At 44.2% G+C, this 15,405-nt stretch overlaps 1 protein-coding gene across 2 annotated transcripts in view; it reads left to right on the top strand.

Moving 5' to 3' along the window:
- Window positions 1-15,405, top strand: part of KREMEN1 (kringle containing transmembrane protein 1) — an 81,996-nt gene that overhangs the window by 22,309 nt on the left and 44,282 nt on the right. For both annotated transcript variants that reach the window (XM_055146845.1, XM_055146846.1), the window contains exon 2: window positions 13,830-13,992. In XM_055146845.1, the coding sequence (XP_055002820.1) occupies window positions 13,830-13,992 (163 nt within the window). The remainder of the gene's footprint in view (window positions 1-13,829; window positions 13,993-15,405) is intronic.

A 15,405-nucleotide genomic window follows, 5' to 3' on the forward strand; every position in this document is an offset into this window, starting at 1 on the left:
CCATATGGGATGCTGGGATTTGAACCCGGGTCGGCCTCGTGCAAGGCAAACGCCCTACCCGCTGTGCTATCTCTCCAGCCCCTAAAGTATCGTTTTTTTAATTAAAATAACTTTAAGAGATAAAGCATTTTTTCGTGTTAACTGTTTTCAAGAATACTTTCCTTGAATGAAAAGGAAGTTCTAAAAGATGTTATAGGGAAGAAAACTACTGATAACTTTTAAAATTGCTGTGATCATTGTTATGGTAATTTTGCTTTGGGCTCCGGACCCCAGAACAGGCCAACAACACCGGGGCGCCAGACGGAGAAGGTGCAGAGTCCCCGCCTTCTCCAGATGGAGTCCCGGTGACACTGAGCTTCTACTAACATGGCTCCGGTTTGTGGGACTGGGATATCTCTCCAAACTGTTTGGCCACTTGACCTTTCCTGATATCCAAAGAAAATGATCAGGAATGGCTCTGCCACCCCTGAGCGTCCATTGTACCAGAGGCACAGAAACCCAGCGGCTGCTGGCAGCTACGCTCGTGGACTTTGAACTAAACTACGGTCCCATGCAGCCTCAGGAGGGAAAGGGTTTTTGTCCTCATCCTTTCCCCCTCTCAGCAGCATGGCAACCACCACTGTTTAGTGCCAATTGGACAGAGAGGTAGGAGCTTGCAGTGATGGGACACATGGGGAATCTCACAATGTGGGGGGGGGGAGGTAGAACCAGCCCTGCTTCCTGCCCAAATGAGACCCCAATGGCCTCCCACGATCAGCTCCCCCCCTCCTGAACTGCCAATGATCCCAGAGGCACAAAACCAATCTCGAAATGCTGGCAGAAATACCTCTGGACTTAAAACTGGGCGGCCAATTTCACAACCGGGCAACATCATATGCTCATTATTATCAACAACAGAAAACATACAATCTTATGATACCATTCTGACAGGTCTGACTGTTGGGGGGAAAACTCCAAATAATAATAGTGAGTTTGGTCAAAAATTGAGTGTTATAGCAATGAGTTATTTAAACCCACACAGGCAGAGGGGGAGAGGGAGGGAGGGTCTCTGGGGTTCTTGGTGGTGGATCATGTGCACTGGTGAAGGGATGGGTGTTTAACCATTGTATGACTGAGACTTGATCCTGAAAGCCCTGTAACTGTTTTCACGGTGTCTCAATTAAAAAGCATAAAATAAAAAGATAAATAATTAATAAAAAAATAGCAAAAAAAAATTTTGCTTTGGGCTAAAGCACAACTTTTTCTGTGCTCATTTGAGCTACTAATATATAGTCCAAGAATTTGAACTATTATTATGTAATCCAAGAATATGATGCAGGAATGTCTATCCTGATTAAAATAGTGATTTCTATGGCAATTAAGTTTGTGTATAGTTCTTGAAAAGAAACTGTAGTAGATTAATTATAAAACCATGTCAGTAACTATTTTTTTCTTGTTTGGGCCACACCCAGTAATGCTTACATGGTACTCCTGGTTCTGCACTCAGGGAGTACTGTTATTGGTGCTTGGGGGATCATATGGGATGCTGGGAATTGAACCCAGGTGAGCTGCACACAATGCAAGTGCCCTAACTGCTATACTATTGCACCCCATGTCAGTAACTTTCCATGCTGGAATTGAACCCAGGGCGTCATACATGAAAAGTATACATATTGTACTACTGAATTACATCTTCAACCAGTAACTATTTTCAAGATATCATTTAAAATTATAGGGACTGGGGGCTAGAGCGATAGCAAGCGGGTAGGGCGTTTGCCTTGCACGCGGCCAACCCAGGTTCGAATCCCAGCATCCCATATGGTCCCCTGAGCACCGCCAGGGGTGATTCCTGAGTGCAGAGCCAGGAGTAACCCCTGTGCATCGCTGGGTGTGACCCAAAAAGCAAAAAAAAAAAAAAATTATAGGGACTGGAGAAATAGTAACAGGAGGTAAGGCACTTACCTTGCACACGGGCAACCCTGATCCAATCCCTGGCATCACAGTGGTCTCCTGAGCACCACCTGGAGTGATCCCTGAGCACAGACCTATGTGTGGCTCTAGTATTCCCACATATGGCCAAAATAAATAAATAAAATTTTATCATGAGGCTGATATGTAGCTCTGTGGTAGACTGCACACCTAGCATATATGAAGCCCTGAGTTTAATTCTGGGTACTTCCCCAAACTTTTTATTATGTGAACTTTGAAACATATGCTAAAATACAGTAAATTTGTGCATCTCATCTCCCAATTCCACAGTTATTAGCTATAGTCAATGTTATATTATCAGCCGTGACCAATATTATTTTGTGCAAGCACTCTATTTCCCCATTTATATTATTTTGTGACAGATCTTAGGTATTAAATCATATTATTTTGAATATTTCAGTTTTGCTGGAGTGATAGTACAGCAGGTAGCACACTTGCTTTGTACGTGGCCAACCAGGGTTCGATCCCTGGTGTCTCCTGAGCACCACCAGGAGTGCCCCTGAGCACTGCCAATTGTGGCCCCAAAACATAACAAAAAAGAAATTGAATATTTCAGTTTTCTATAAAAAAAAATAGGAATTCTCAAAAATATGGTTGTAATGCCACTTCATACCTTAAAAAGTTAACAGTAAGATTGGAGATGTGGCTCATGTGGTACAATAGGAGCCTTACATATGTCATCCCTGGGTTTGATATGTAGTATTTCCAAGTCTGGCTACCTACTACCAGTGTGACCACTCCAGAAAATTAATAGGCGTTCCTTAATACAATGGAATACCCAGTCAGTAATTAGTGTTTAAATTTCCTGGTTTTCTCATCAGTGTTTTTAAAAGTTCAGATCAGAATTGGGATAGGTGGAGCTTCTGTCTTACCCAGGATACACAGGGCTTACTCCTGATTCTATTCTCAACAACATTCTGGTGGTACTCAGAACCATGGAATGGAGCGATAGCACAGCAGATGGGGCGTTTGTCTTGCACGTGGCTGACCTGGGTTCGATTCCTCCATCCCTCTTGGAGAGCCCAGCAAGCTACCGAGAGTATCCCGCCTGCCTGGCAAAACCTGGCAAGCTACCTGTGGTGAATTTGATATGTCAAAAACAGTAACAACAAGTCTCACAATGAAGACATTACTGGTTCCTACTCGAGCAAATTGATGAACAACGGGACAACAGTGCTACTTGCAACCATGTAAGATGCCAGGGATCAAACAAGGGTTGCTCAATGCAAGAAAAGTGCCTTACCTGCTGTGCTATATCTCTGGCCCTCAATCAGAATTACACAAGATTTAATGTATTTAAAGGATATGGCTCTGGGGGCTGAAGCAATAGCACAGCGGGTAGGGCATTTGCTTTGCACACAGCTGACCCAGGTTCGATTCCCAGCGTCCCATATGGTTCCCTGAGCATCGCCAGGGGTGATTCCTGAGTGCAGAGCCAGAGTAACCCCAGTGCATTGCTGGTTGTGACCCAAAAAGGGGAAAAAAAAAAAGAAAAAAGGATATGACTCTGTAGTCTATAAACCTGTAGGTTTCTCCTCTTTTTCTCTCTCTCTTTTTTTTTTGGTGGGGAGGGGCGGTGCACACCCAGTGGTGCTTAGGGCTTACTCCTGGCTCTGCACCCAGGAATCCCTTCTTGTGGGCTCATAAGGGATGCCAGGGATCAAACCTGGTTGGCCACACGCAAGACAAGTGCCCTACTTGCTGTACTGTCTCTCTGGCTCTACTTTTTCTTTTCTTTTCTTTTTTTCCTTGCAATTTATTTGTTGGATTTGAGTTTCCTTTTAAGCAAAAGGAGTACTTGAGAGCCTTTTCAGGAGTACCCACATAGAAGTAAGATGTTTTGTTTACCAGATGCCTCTTCTGTTAGAGAAACATGAGAAATTAGAGGATTTTGAGACTGAAAGAGAATTTTTAGCCATCCATCCTTTCCAGTCACATCACCCATACTTTTCGTCCTTGGTTTTATTTTCTTGGACTCTTGCAATGAGAGATTAGAGTGATAGGATGTTGAAACCATCTGGCCCAACACCCTTTGTTTCCCAGGGAAAATAGCAGACGCCCAAGTGTCTAACTGACTTGTTCAGGCCACAGTGTCTGCTACTTATCTGGTGTTAATTTCTCTTTATTCCAGTGTTAATCATTATGTGCTATGTACATAGCAAATCTTCCACCATCCCTTGCCCCAAACTATCCTCTCTCTAATCTAGACCTGATAACCTTCCTCCATATAATCATGGCAGCCACTTTTCCTGAGGAGCCATTATTAAAGATGGGAGTGACCAATCATAGCTTTTGCTGTGTTGTGCAGGAAAAGGTTGGGAACCACCGCCTTCGCAGGACTAACTCATAACTTTCTCCTAAACTGAAGAAGCATTCCTGTAAGTGCCTTTGAACCTCTGAGAGGAAGGGCAGTTTCCATAGGTGTATACCTGTGAGTTCCCAATGGATATTTATCTGAACTGAAAACCCAATTGAATAGCATTTTTTTTTTTTGCTTTTTGGGGTCACACCTGGCGATGCACAGGGGTTACTCCTGGCTCTGCACTCAGAAATCACCCCTGGTGGTGCTCAGGGGACCATATGGGATGCTGGGATTCGAACCTGGGTTTGCCGCATGCAAGGCAAACGCCCTACCTGCTGTGCTATTGCTCCAGCCCCTGAATAACAATCTTTTGTGCAAACATTTGATCACATTGTTGTGTTGCCTTCTGAATGTTAAATGGAACTTCTTTTACTCAAGTCTTCTATTTTTTGGTGGGGGAAAGATGGAGGGTCACACCTATTAGTGCTTAGTACTTATTGGTTCTGTGCTCATGGATCTCTTCCTGGTGGTGCTTACAGAAATTTATGCAATGCCAGGGATCAAACCTGGGCCGGCCACATGCAAGGCAAGCTCTTTAATAGTCTCTGCTACCCTGTAGGTTTCTCCTGGGGCTGGAGCACAGCGGGTAGGGCATTTGCCTTGCACAAAGCCAACCCGGGTTCGATTCCCAGCATCCCATGTGGTTTCCTGAGTGCAAAGCCAGGAGCATCCCTGGGTGTGACCCAAACAGCAAAAAAAAAAAAAAAAAAAAAAAGCCCTGTAGGTTTCTCCTTTTTTTTCCCTTTTTTCTCCTTCCTTCCTTCCTTCCTTCCTTCCTTCCTTCCTTCCTTCCTTCCTTCCTTCCTTCCTTCCTTCCTTCCTTCCTTCCTTCCTTCCTCTCTCTCTTTCTTTCTTTCTTTCTCTTCCTTCCTTTCTTTCTCTTCCTTCCTTTCTTTTTCTTTCTTTCTTTCTTTCTTTCTTTCTTTCTTTCTTTCTTTCTTTCTTTCTTTCTTTCTTTCTTTCTTTCTTTCTTTCTTTCTTTCTTTCTTTCTTTCTTTCTTTCTCTCTTTCTCTCTTTTTCTTCCTTTCTTTTTACTGTCTCACCAGCCCCAAGATGCCATTTTTTTTTTTTTCTTTTTGGGTCACACCCGGCGATGCACAGGGTCACTCCTGGCTCTGCACTCAGGAATCACCCCTGGCGGTGCTCAGGGGACCATATGGGATGCTGGGATTCGAACCCGGGTCGGCCGCGTGCAAGGCAAACGCCCTACCCGCTGTGCTATCGCTCCAGCCCCCCCAAGATGCCATTTTTATACTTAGTTTATTGATTCATTTTTTTTTTCTTTTTGGGTCACACACTATGATGCAAAGGGGTTACTCCTGGCTTTTTGCACTCAGGAATTAGTCCTGACAGTGAAGGGAGACCATATGGGAAACGAACCCAGGTCAGCCGCATGCAAGGCAAGCGCCCTACCTGCTGTACTATAACTCCAGCCCCTTATTGATTTATGTTGAAGTAAGGCATTTTCCTTGCATATAACTGTGATGGCCGTGACCCTGGTTCAAATCTCTGGAACCACCTATGATCTCCTGAACTTCATCAGGAGTCAACTTCTGACTACAGCTAGAAATAGCTGCTATATACCACTAGGTGTAAACCAACCACCTACCCTTAGTAAAAATTAAAGTAGTGACTTTCAAATACTACAGTTAGAGGTACAGCTAGGACTTACATTGTTTTTTTCTAGCTAATAAGTTTTACAGTCAGAAGAAATTAGTATCTATCAGAATACTTGGAATATTCTCAAGTTCAACGGGGTCTCTGAGCACTTCCAGGAGTGACTCCCAAGCACTGAGCTCCCCCTCACCTTTAGATAATACATCGAGTAAGGCACTTGCCTTGCACACAGCTGACCCTGGTTCTAGTCCCAGCATCCCTTATGGGCCCCCGAGCACTGCCAAAAGTGATTTCTGAGTGCAGAGCCAGGAGTAAGTCCTGAGCACTGCCAGGTGTGGCCCCAAAACAACAACAAAACTATTTTACATCACATTAAAAAAAAAAAGAAGAAACGGTTCCCTTTAACTTTTTTTCTTACACCTTGTTTATTGAATGCTAGGATTCAACAAAGGATTCAAAGTGTTTTTATTGTGTATCCTGTAGGTAGCCTGATAACTCTAAGCGGCTTTAAATACTCATATTGCTTTTTTTTTTCAGGCGGGAGGGTGCTCCCTTTGGTGCTTGGGGACCCCAGGGGCCATTCCTGGTAACATTCAGTCCCTGACATATAGTGCTTAAGCTGGGCTATGTGATGCTGCTCAGATCTAGTGGTACTAAAGGGCCATCAGGACCACCCCAGTGGTACTTAGGAACTTGCATTGCTTTTTCTAGCTAATAAGATTTATAGATCAGAAGAAGTTATATGATTATGATGGTTATAATACTTTTATACATACAATAGTTTTATATTGAAATAATAAATAATGACATAATAACTTTCTGGGTATCTATGTGCTAGGTATTTTACTTACATATCCTTCAATTCTTAGTTGCCCCCCAATTTAGCTAATATAACCCTCCATTTCAGTAAAGAAACTGAAGCTCAAAGAGGTTAATTCAGTCCCTGTAGTTCATAAGCCACCGTGCTGGAGTCTGACGCCTTTAACAGGCGCTTTTCATATTTCAGTACATTGTTGCCAGTTTTTATGCAGAAAACTATTTGTTTTAAACTGTCTCATAGCTTTTGAAATGAAATGATCAATCTTATAAATTTTTCTGTGTGTAATTTATAGAAATCACTTATTCATTAAATTAGAGTTAATGATTCTTGGGACTTCAGGGTCTCCATGAATATCTCTGGGTTTTTGGTTTGTTTTTGTTTTGGAGCCACAGGTGTTTGTGCCCAGGGCTTTCTCCTGGTGGGCTTGGGGGACCAAATGTGGGTCTGGGGATCAAACCCAGGTTGGTCTTGTGCAAGGCAAGCATCCTATTTGCTGTTCTTTTTTTTTTTTTTTTTTTTTTTTTGCTTTTTGGGTCACACCCGGCAATGCACAGGGGTCATTCCTGGCTCATGCACTCAGGAATTACCCCTGGCAGTGCTCAGGGGACCATATGGGATGCTGGGATTCGAACCTGGGTCGGCTGCGTGCAAGGCAAACGCCCTACCCGCTGTGCTATCGCTCCAGCCCCCTATTTGCTGTTCTATTGCTCCTGCTCCTCTGCGAATGTTTCTGATGTTATAAAATCTCTCTCTCCCTCCCCCTCTCCTTCCCTCTCTCCCTCTCTTTCTTTCTCTCTCTCTCCTCCCTCTTCTCTTTCCCTCTCCCTCCTCTCTCCCCCCTTCCCTTTTCTCCCTTTCACCGTCCTTGTTCCCCTTTCTCTCACTCTCTCCCCTCCCCATTTCTCCCTCCCCCCCTTCCTCTCTCTCTCACTCTCTCTTGCAGTCAGAGCAGATTAGGCTGACCATGCCAATGACCATGATGCTTTCCTATCCTGACAAAGAGGGCATTTGATCAGGCAGGCATATTAGGATATTGGGGTCTCTTTATCTGCTCTAACACTGCCACTGTGCCAGGTGTAAGCTGCAAATCTCCATTCCTCTGTGAATTTTATCAACTGCTAAATGTCTGCCCACTGAATCATTACGTAGACTGACCTTAGTATGGCAATGTGAAAAACATCACTGTCATTGTCATCCCTTGCTCATCAATTTGCTAGAGCGGACACCAGTAACATCTCCATATGAGACTTGTTGTTACTGTTTTTGGCATATTGAATATGCCACGGGTAGCTTGCCAGGCTCTGCCATGAGGGCAAGATACTCTCGGTAGCTTGCCGGGCTCTCTGAGAGGGGCGGAGGAATCGAACCCGGGTCGGCCGCGTGCAAGGCGAACGCCCTACCCACTGTGCTATTGCTCCAGCCCATGAAAAACATATTTGGATATATTTCTAGGTCTTCCTTAGGCCATACCTTCGAATTAAAATTGGGGCTGGAGCAATAGCACAGCAGGTAGGGCGTTTGCCTTGCACGCGGCCGACCCGGGTTCGATTCCCAGCATCCCATATGGTCCCCTGAGCACCGCCAGGAGTCATTCCTGAGTGCAGAGCCAGGAGTAACCCCTGTGCATCGCCAGGTGTGACCCAAAAGGCAAAAAAAAAATTATTTTTCAAACAACATTATGAGTGAGTATATGAAATGATAAAGAATTTGAGATGCAGATACCGCAAATTTGAATATATATGCATTCCAAGTCAATTGGTCTGTTCTTTCTCTCCTCCCTTTATAAATCCCAAGCCTAATGAACAATAATAGTTTTATGAGAGGAAAACTCTAGCTAGCTTTTATTAGTAACAAAGAAGTATTAAACATTCACGCACACATAGTCTTTGCTTTCTAATGTTATTCTCGTAGGTCCTACATAAAACTTCACAAAGCCATTTGCTCAGAGATGCTCAACTGAGAATTTGTATACTCTAATGTGATTTCACTGATCTCCAGGGAATTTCAGTAAAATGACATTCCCAGTTTTAAAAATAAATAGTGTTTGCCATGCTTTGGAGGACTTTAATCAATGAGGAAAAAAAAATAAATGATTACCAATTAAAAGGCTAGAATTAATCCTGAATACTTTGATGTATTCGGGAGTTTACATCAGGAAAAACATCACCCCCAGAAGTTTTTATCAAGGAAGTTTTCTGCCTTCATATTTTCTGCTAGGTTTATGTCCAATTTGAAGGTTGTTTATCCAATCCCCAAAACAAAAGATTTGGAGTTTTCTTATGGAGGGGTCGGACAGATGAATTCTATGAACTAATGACTTCTAATTCAAGAAGAAACGGAAGTGGGGCTGGAGCCATAGCACAGCGGGTAGGGCGTTTGCCTTGCACGTGGCCGACCCGGGTTCGATTCCCAGCACCCCATATGGTCCTCTGAGCACCACCAGGGGTAATTCCTGAGTGTAGAGCCAGGAGTAGTGACCCCTGTGCATTGCCGGGTATGACCCAAAAAGAAATAAAAAAAAAGAAGAAGAAGAAGATATGGACGAAACGAAGCAGCACTGGTCACAATTTATTATTCCTTTCTTCTCCAAATAAATTCTCCTTTGAGTTCTGAGACTCAAGTGCTTTCTTAGCTTTTCTTCTGCCTCCCAGGCTGCACTTTCTAAATCACTGTAGCTAGGACCTTTTCTTCCTAAGCCAGAAGTAATGGAGAGTTCCAGCGCTTAGTCCCAAGGTGTCTTTTCTGTCCCTACAGAGTAATCCTGTTCTCTTTACACATAAGTGATACTACTGTCACATTAAGAATGTGCCTAAGAGGGGTTGGAGCAATAGCACAGCAGGTAGGACATTTGCCTGAACGCAGCTGAGGTTCCAGTCCCAGCATCCCATATGGTCCCCTGAGCACCTCCAGGAGTAACCCCCTGTGCATCAGCAGGTGTGACCCAAAAAGCAAAAAAAAAAAAAAAAAAAAAAAATGTGGCTAAAAGCTTTCTCTTTTAAGTTCAGCTCCAGGCTTACCTAGCCATCTGCATACTCTGTATCTTCAACCAATTTTGTGACATATGTCTCAAAGTAAACAGATCCCAAACCAATCATTTTATTTCATCCCAAGATGCTTTGCCCCTTTGGTTTTTGTTTTGTTTTGTTTGCTTTTTGGGTCACACCCGGTGATCCACAGGGGTCACTCTTGGCTCTGCACTCAGGAATTATCCCTGTTGGTGCTCAGGGGACCATATGGGAAGCTGGGAATCGAACCTGGGTCGGCTGCGTTCAAGGCAAACTCCCTACCCTCTGTGCTATCACTCTAGCCTGCTTTGCCCCTTTGGAACTGTGCCCATATAGTAAATGGCATCATCATTCACCCAGTTGCTCAGGCCCAAATTCTTGGTGTTGCCCTGACTCCTTTTTTTCAGAGTGTTTATTCATACTCTCAGCAAATATTTTGACCTTTAATTTTACATACATCCAGAATCCTGTCATGTCTCCATACCTTTCAGCTGGTATCTTGGTCTAGGCCACCTTTTTTTCTGGCCCATGCTTCTACATTAACCTTCACACTAAGCTCTGTGCCTAATTCTACCTCATTACGTTTCTACTGCAACCCAGCAGCCAGCTAGTTTAACCAAAAAGAAAAACAAACAAACAAATAAAAAAGGAGCTGGGGAGATGGGTCAAAGGGCTAGAGAACATATTTTGTATCTAGGAGTGTCAGATTTGATTCCCAGTTCTGCAGGTTTCAGAGTGACTCCCAAGCAGGGAGCTGAAAGGAGCCCCCTGTATCACCAAGTGTAGCCCAAAATCTAAAATAAAGAAAGAAAAATTTAAGTTAGGTTATGTCATTCTCTTCTCAAAATTTTTTGAATGTGTGACTTCCCCTCACACTTAGAATGAAAACTAAAATCTGATCCATATAACACTCAAACCTTACATGGCCTTGGGGCTGGAGAGATAGTATAGTGGAGAAGGCTCTTGCCTTATTACCAACCCCGGTTTGATCCCTACCACCCCATATAATTTCCCGAGATCACCAGGAGTAATCTCTGAGCACAGAGCCAGGAATGAGCCTTGAGCACTACTGGGTAAGGCCCCAAAACCAAACCAAACCAAACCTTAATGTCCTATCCTTGCCTGCCTCCTCTTCCTTTCCTACCACACACACCCTCCTTCATTCAGATTAGAGCAGTACATTTTGCATTTGCTCTGACCCCTGCTAGTAAGACTTTGTCCACATGTCTGCTCAAGCATATACTCTCCAGGTCTTTCCTGACCCACTATATTTAAAAGAGAATTCTAGATTGTGGTATGTTGATGTTTATAGCCTGTTATTGTAGGGGTTTATTGTTTCCAGTACTATCTATGTACAAACAGTTAGCTAGAAGAAAGAGAAATCGAGGAAGCAATCCTATTTACAATTGCATAAAAAAATCAAGTAGTTAGGAGTCGAAGAGATAGTACAACACGTAACGTTCTTGCCTTACTCCTGACTCTGTGCTCAGGGATCACTCCTAGCAGGGCTCAGGAACCATATGTAGTGGTTGGGATCAAACCCAAGTCAGCTGCATGCAAGGCAAGCACCTTATCCGTTGTACAATCTCTCCAGCCCCTCATCCTTTATTGAACTTGATATATGGTATTGACTTTGGTTGGTTTATTTTGACCTTGTTTCTCACTGTTAGCATCTAAAGTCCATAAGTTAATGAATGCAAAGTGCTCCCCGTAAGCCTCATGCTAAGTACCGGACACGTAGAAAGTAGTGCATAAATAACTGTTCAGTGGTAAGATCCTAAACATTAGATCTGTTGCTTTTGTTCTTTTTCTTTTACTAAATATATAAATATACAGCTGGCCATGTAACTTTGGGATGGGTGGGGGAGTTCAAGTCAGTTAGACTTTCTGATGAGAGGGAAGTGGAGAGAGGAAGAGAATGGAGACAAGAAGGATCATGACAGCGGGTTCTATTATAGGTAGTATAGCTGTGGTTGAAAACCCCAGATGCCTCACATGTATTCAGGGGCTGCCTCAATGTGTTGGTGGCAAGTTGGTTATTTGTATAAGTTGGGTGGGGCCGAGCAGTAATACAGCAGGTAGTACATTTGCCTTACATCCAGCAAACCTGGGTTAAATCCCCGACAGCACCCCATAGGGTCCCCCCAGCACTGCCAGGAGTGATCCCTGAGTGCCAAGGTGGGAATAAGCCCTGAGCACGGCCAGGTATGGCCCCAAAAACATAAAGGGAAAAAAGAGCTTGGTGGCCATTGCTTCTCAAGCACATGCTCTGCCCGTGCCCCTATATTGCTTGGAGCATGTGTCGTGCTTGAGCACATGTCACCTGTATCTTCCCTCTTGAGATGTGTGCTTTCATACCTTCATACTTTAATGCTGTGATGTGTACTGGGACTCTCCACTCTGGAGAAGCCCTCGTTTTCTCTTGAGTGTGTTGCTCCCTCTCTACCCTCCCCCCACCCCTACCCCTAACTTCTCAAAACTTCCAAATAAAACCAGTTTTCACTTTAAAAAAAAAGAAAGAAAAGAAAAAAGGAACAGAGCTTGGTATATAACTAACACTGTATTAAAACACTGTGACTATTGGTGGTATTGTGTGTGTAGACCTACCTGCAGGGGCGGCAGTAGGTTCAGAAGGAGAAACTAGGGCATAGCTTCTTGATTCAGTATACATCTTTTATATTTCTTAAATTACTTATGAACTCTTTATTTATACACTCTTGATAAATGAGTCTCTCCTCGTGGGACATGGTGTAACATGTAAATATTGCACCAAGCACAGTAAATTAATAGATGCTCTATAGAGCCTAGAATTCCAGATTATTTTGGCTGTGCTTGACATGGTACAACTCCAGACAAAACATGGGGCCCAGATTGTGGGAGGAAGGAAGAAGAAAGATGTTATGTGGATAGATTTTAAATATGAAAAGAAACAGCTTCCAGGATGTAACTGTGTTCATGTTGTACACATGCTTAGGCCAAAGTAGGTACATACACTGCAGCAGGAGGCAGTGTCCCTCACACCAGAAGTTGTAGGTCAGGACATGCCAAGAAAAGAGAAGAAATAAAGCTAAGAATGTTAGTGTAACTCCCCCAGATTGTCAGGTTCCTAGTGATACATCTTAAAGAAGTGTTTGAAGTGATTCTATCTGTCAGTTTCAACTAAGCTAATTTGAAAAAATTGCTCTTTGTACTGTGTCTTTCTCATGAACCTCTGAGAGTTTAATGTGTGCAATATGTGGGGGGAAAATCCTATCAGCCTCAGTTCCCATCCCCCTGAAGTCTGAGGAGCAGATTTTTAGAAGCACATTGTCGTTGCACCTGCAAGGATTTTGTCATTTTATTAAATGGATCAGAGACCATGCTCAATGTGCCTTGATTTCAGAAAGACAAGATTTCAGAAAGAGGTGCCAGAAATGCCAGCCTGACCTCTCTCCCTCATGTTGACTGTCTGTTTTGTTGCACCTCTATCCAAAATAGCGTACGGAGGACTGTTCTTCATTACCAGGGAATGTGAGTCATTCCCAGACTTGTGTGATTGGGATTCCAAAGCGTTGCTGTATCCGATGGTCTTATTAAATCCAAGTGTCAGTGCAGCCTTTCAGACTGTAGGGGAGAGCTCTGTTACAGCTGGTGACCTGGTTCTAGTTACCACACAGAGAAACTGGCAATAGTACTGACCCCCTCTGAGCACCCACAATCCCTCATGGATGGTTGTTGCCAACTGTTCCCAGATTTGGGAGTTTCCTGGTTCACTTCGTGGACTTGGTACATTTCAGCTCCCTGTTTATATCTTAGTTGGGATCTGAATACTCTAGGGGAAAACATTCAGTGTCTATAGAGAAGTTAGTGCCAAGCTGTAGGCTCGCACTTGGAGGGTCCCCCCACTTTCAGATCTACTCAGCCCGAGTGATGTTAATGGCCCTGTGTCCAGGATCTTGCAAGATACTCTCCATCTCTAGCTTGGTCCAATCAAAACAAATAAAACATCAACCAGAGAAGGAGAGAATTATAGATGATGCCAGAAAATTAGTTTGCACTCTCTATTCTTTCTCCTAGAATGTTTCACAGCCAATGGTGCAGATTACAGAGGAACGCAGAACTGGACAGCACTCCAAGGAGGAAAGCCATGCCTGTTCTGGAACGAGACTTTCCAGCACCCCTACAACACTTTGAAATACCCCAATGGGGAGGGGGGCCTCGGCGAGCATAACTATTGCAGGTAAGATGGGCCTGCTTGGAACCTAAGTGCTTCTTTCCTGGGTGCTGGGAAAGATACCAAAGGACTGGAGTACAGACTTTGCATCTCAGAGACCTGAGTTCTAAGTTTGATTCCTGTCACTGAACTGTCCCCCAAGCATTGGCAACAGTGACCCCCAAATAAAAACTAACAAAGTAATTTCTGGTCTCTTCCAGTCCATCCAGCCTTGCCTACAATTGGGGAAAGCTTCTTCGTCGCCCTTTGGCCATCTCAGAAGGCCTTTCTTGTTACTATTTTAAAGGTCTTGGGGCTGGAGAAATAGCTCAGAGGCTAGGGGTACAGGCTTTTATGTTTGGTTTTTATGGTATTGGGGAATAAACCCAGGGCCTAACACATGAAAGATAACTATTCTGCCACTGAGCCACATTCTTGGGGTGCAGAGCTTTTATGTACAGTGACCCAAGTTCAGTCCCCAGTTCTGTGTGGTCCCTGGGCAGTGCCAGGTATATCTCTGGAGGCCCCTGAGCACTGCTTTGTTTGGCTCCCTTAATTTCCACTGGCCCTAAGCAGCACCACATTGCCAGGTTCTAGCGTTGAATCATCTAGTGCAGTTGGCTGGGGACTATGGGGAGTGGCCCCTGCGTCTCTGAATACTGCTTGGAAGATACTCCTTCTCCTCAAGAAAAGTAAAACTTTCTTCCACTCCTTATATACAGATACCATAGAGTCTCCCACTCTCTTCTTTCCTGGGGAGGAGGGGGGTTGTCTCCCAGCTGGTGCTCAGGAGGCCCCACCAGTGATTCTTGACCGACTGGGCTATGCAAGGACCGAGGATGCTCTGATTCTCAGGCCCCGTGGTGCTGGTGCCGAGCTCTTGGGTCCTCCAAGGCCACACACAGTGTTTCTCAGGGGCCTCTAGGACTGTATCTAGTGATGTTTCTGGAACCATGTGGTGGCAGGGATCAAACCCAGGACCGTGCATGCTAGGCATGTGACCTAACTGTTGTACTGTCTCTTAGGCCCTCTACCGTTCTTTTTAGCATGGGTTGCTTGATTCCTAGTTTTCTGAGCTCTGCTTTACCCTCTGATCACTCACATGTCTTTCGGGGACATTTTCTTAGTTGGCACTGCCACTGGTGGACAGTACACAGAGAGCAAAGCTTCTTAAGTGGAGTGGAGCACCATCTGTAGTCCAAGCCTTCCTCTCCTCTGAGCAAAGGACACTGCCTGCATTATCCCATGCCCTGTCAGCCCAGGATAACCTTGCTGTGGGGGCAGCCAGCTTCGATTTTCTTCCTTTCAATAAGCTGAAGTGTTTCATGGCTCTTTGCCTCTTACTCTACGTTGCCTCTTACTCTTACTCCGAGATCCATGGTACTTCAAACATGTGCCACAATTCTGGGGGGAGATGATCCATGACTTGGATCAGATGCT

Source organism: Sorex araneus, chromosome 9 (assembly GCF_027595985.1).
Source record: "Sorex araneus isolate mSorAra2 chromosome 9, mSorAra2.pri, whole genome shotgun sequence".
Taxonomy (NCBI): Eukaryota; Metazoa; Chordata; class Mammalia; order Eulipotyphla; family Soricidae; genus Sorex; species Sorex araneus.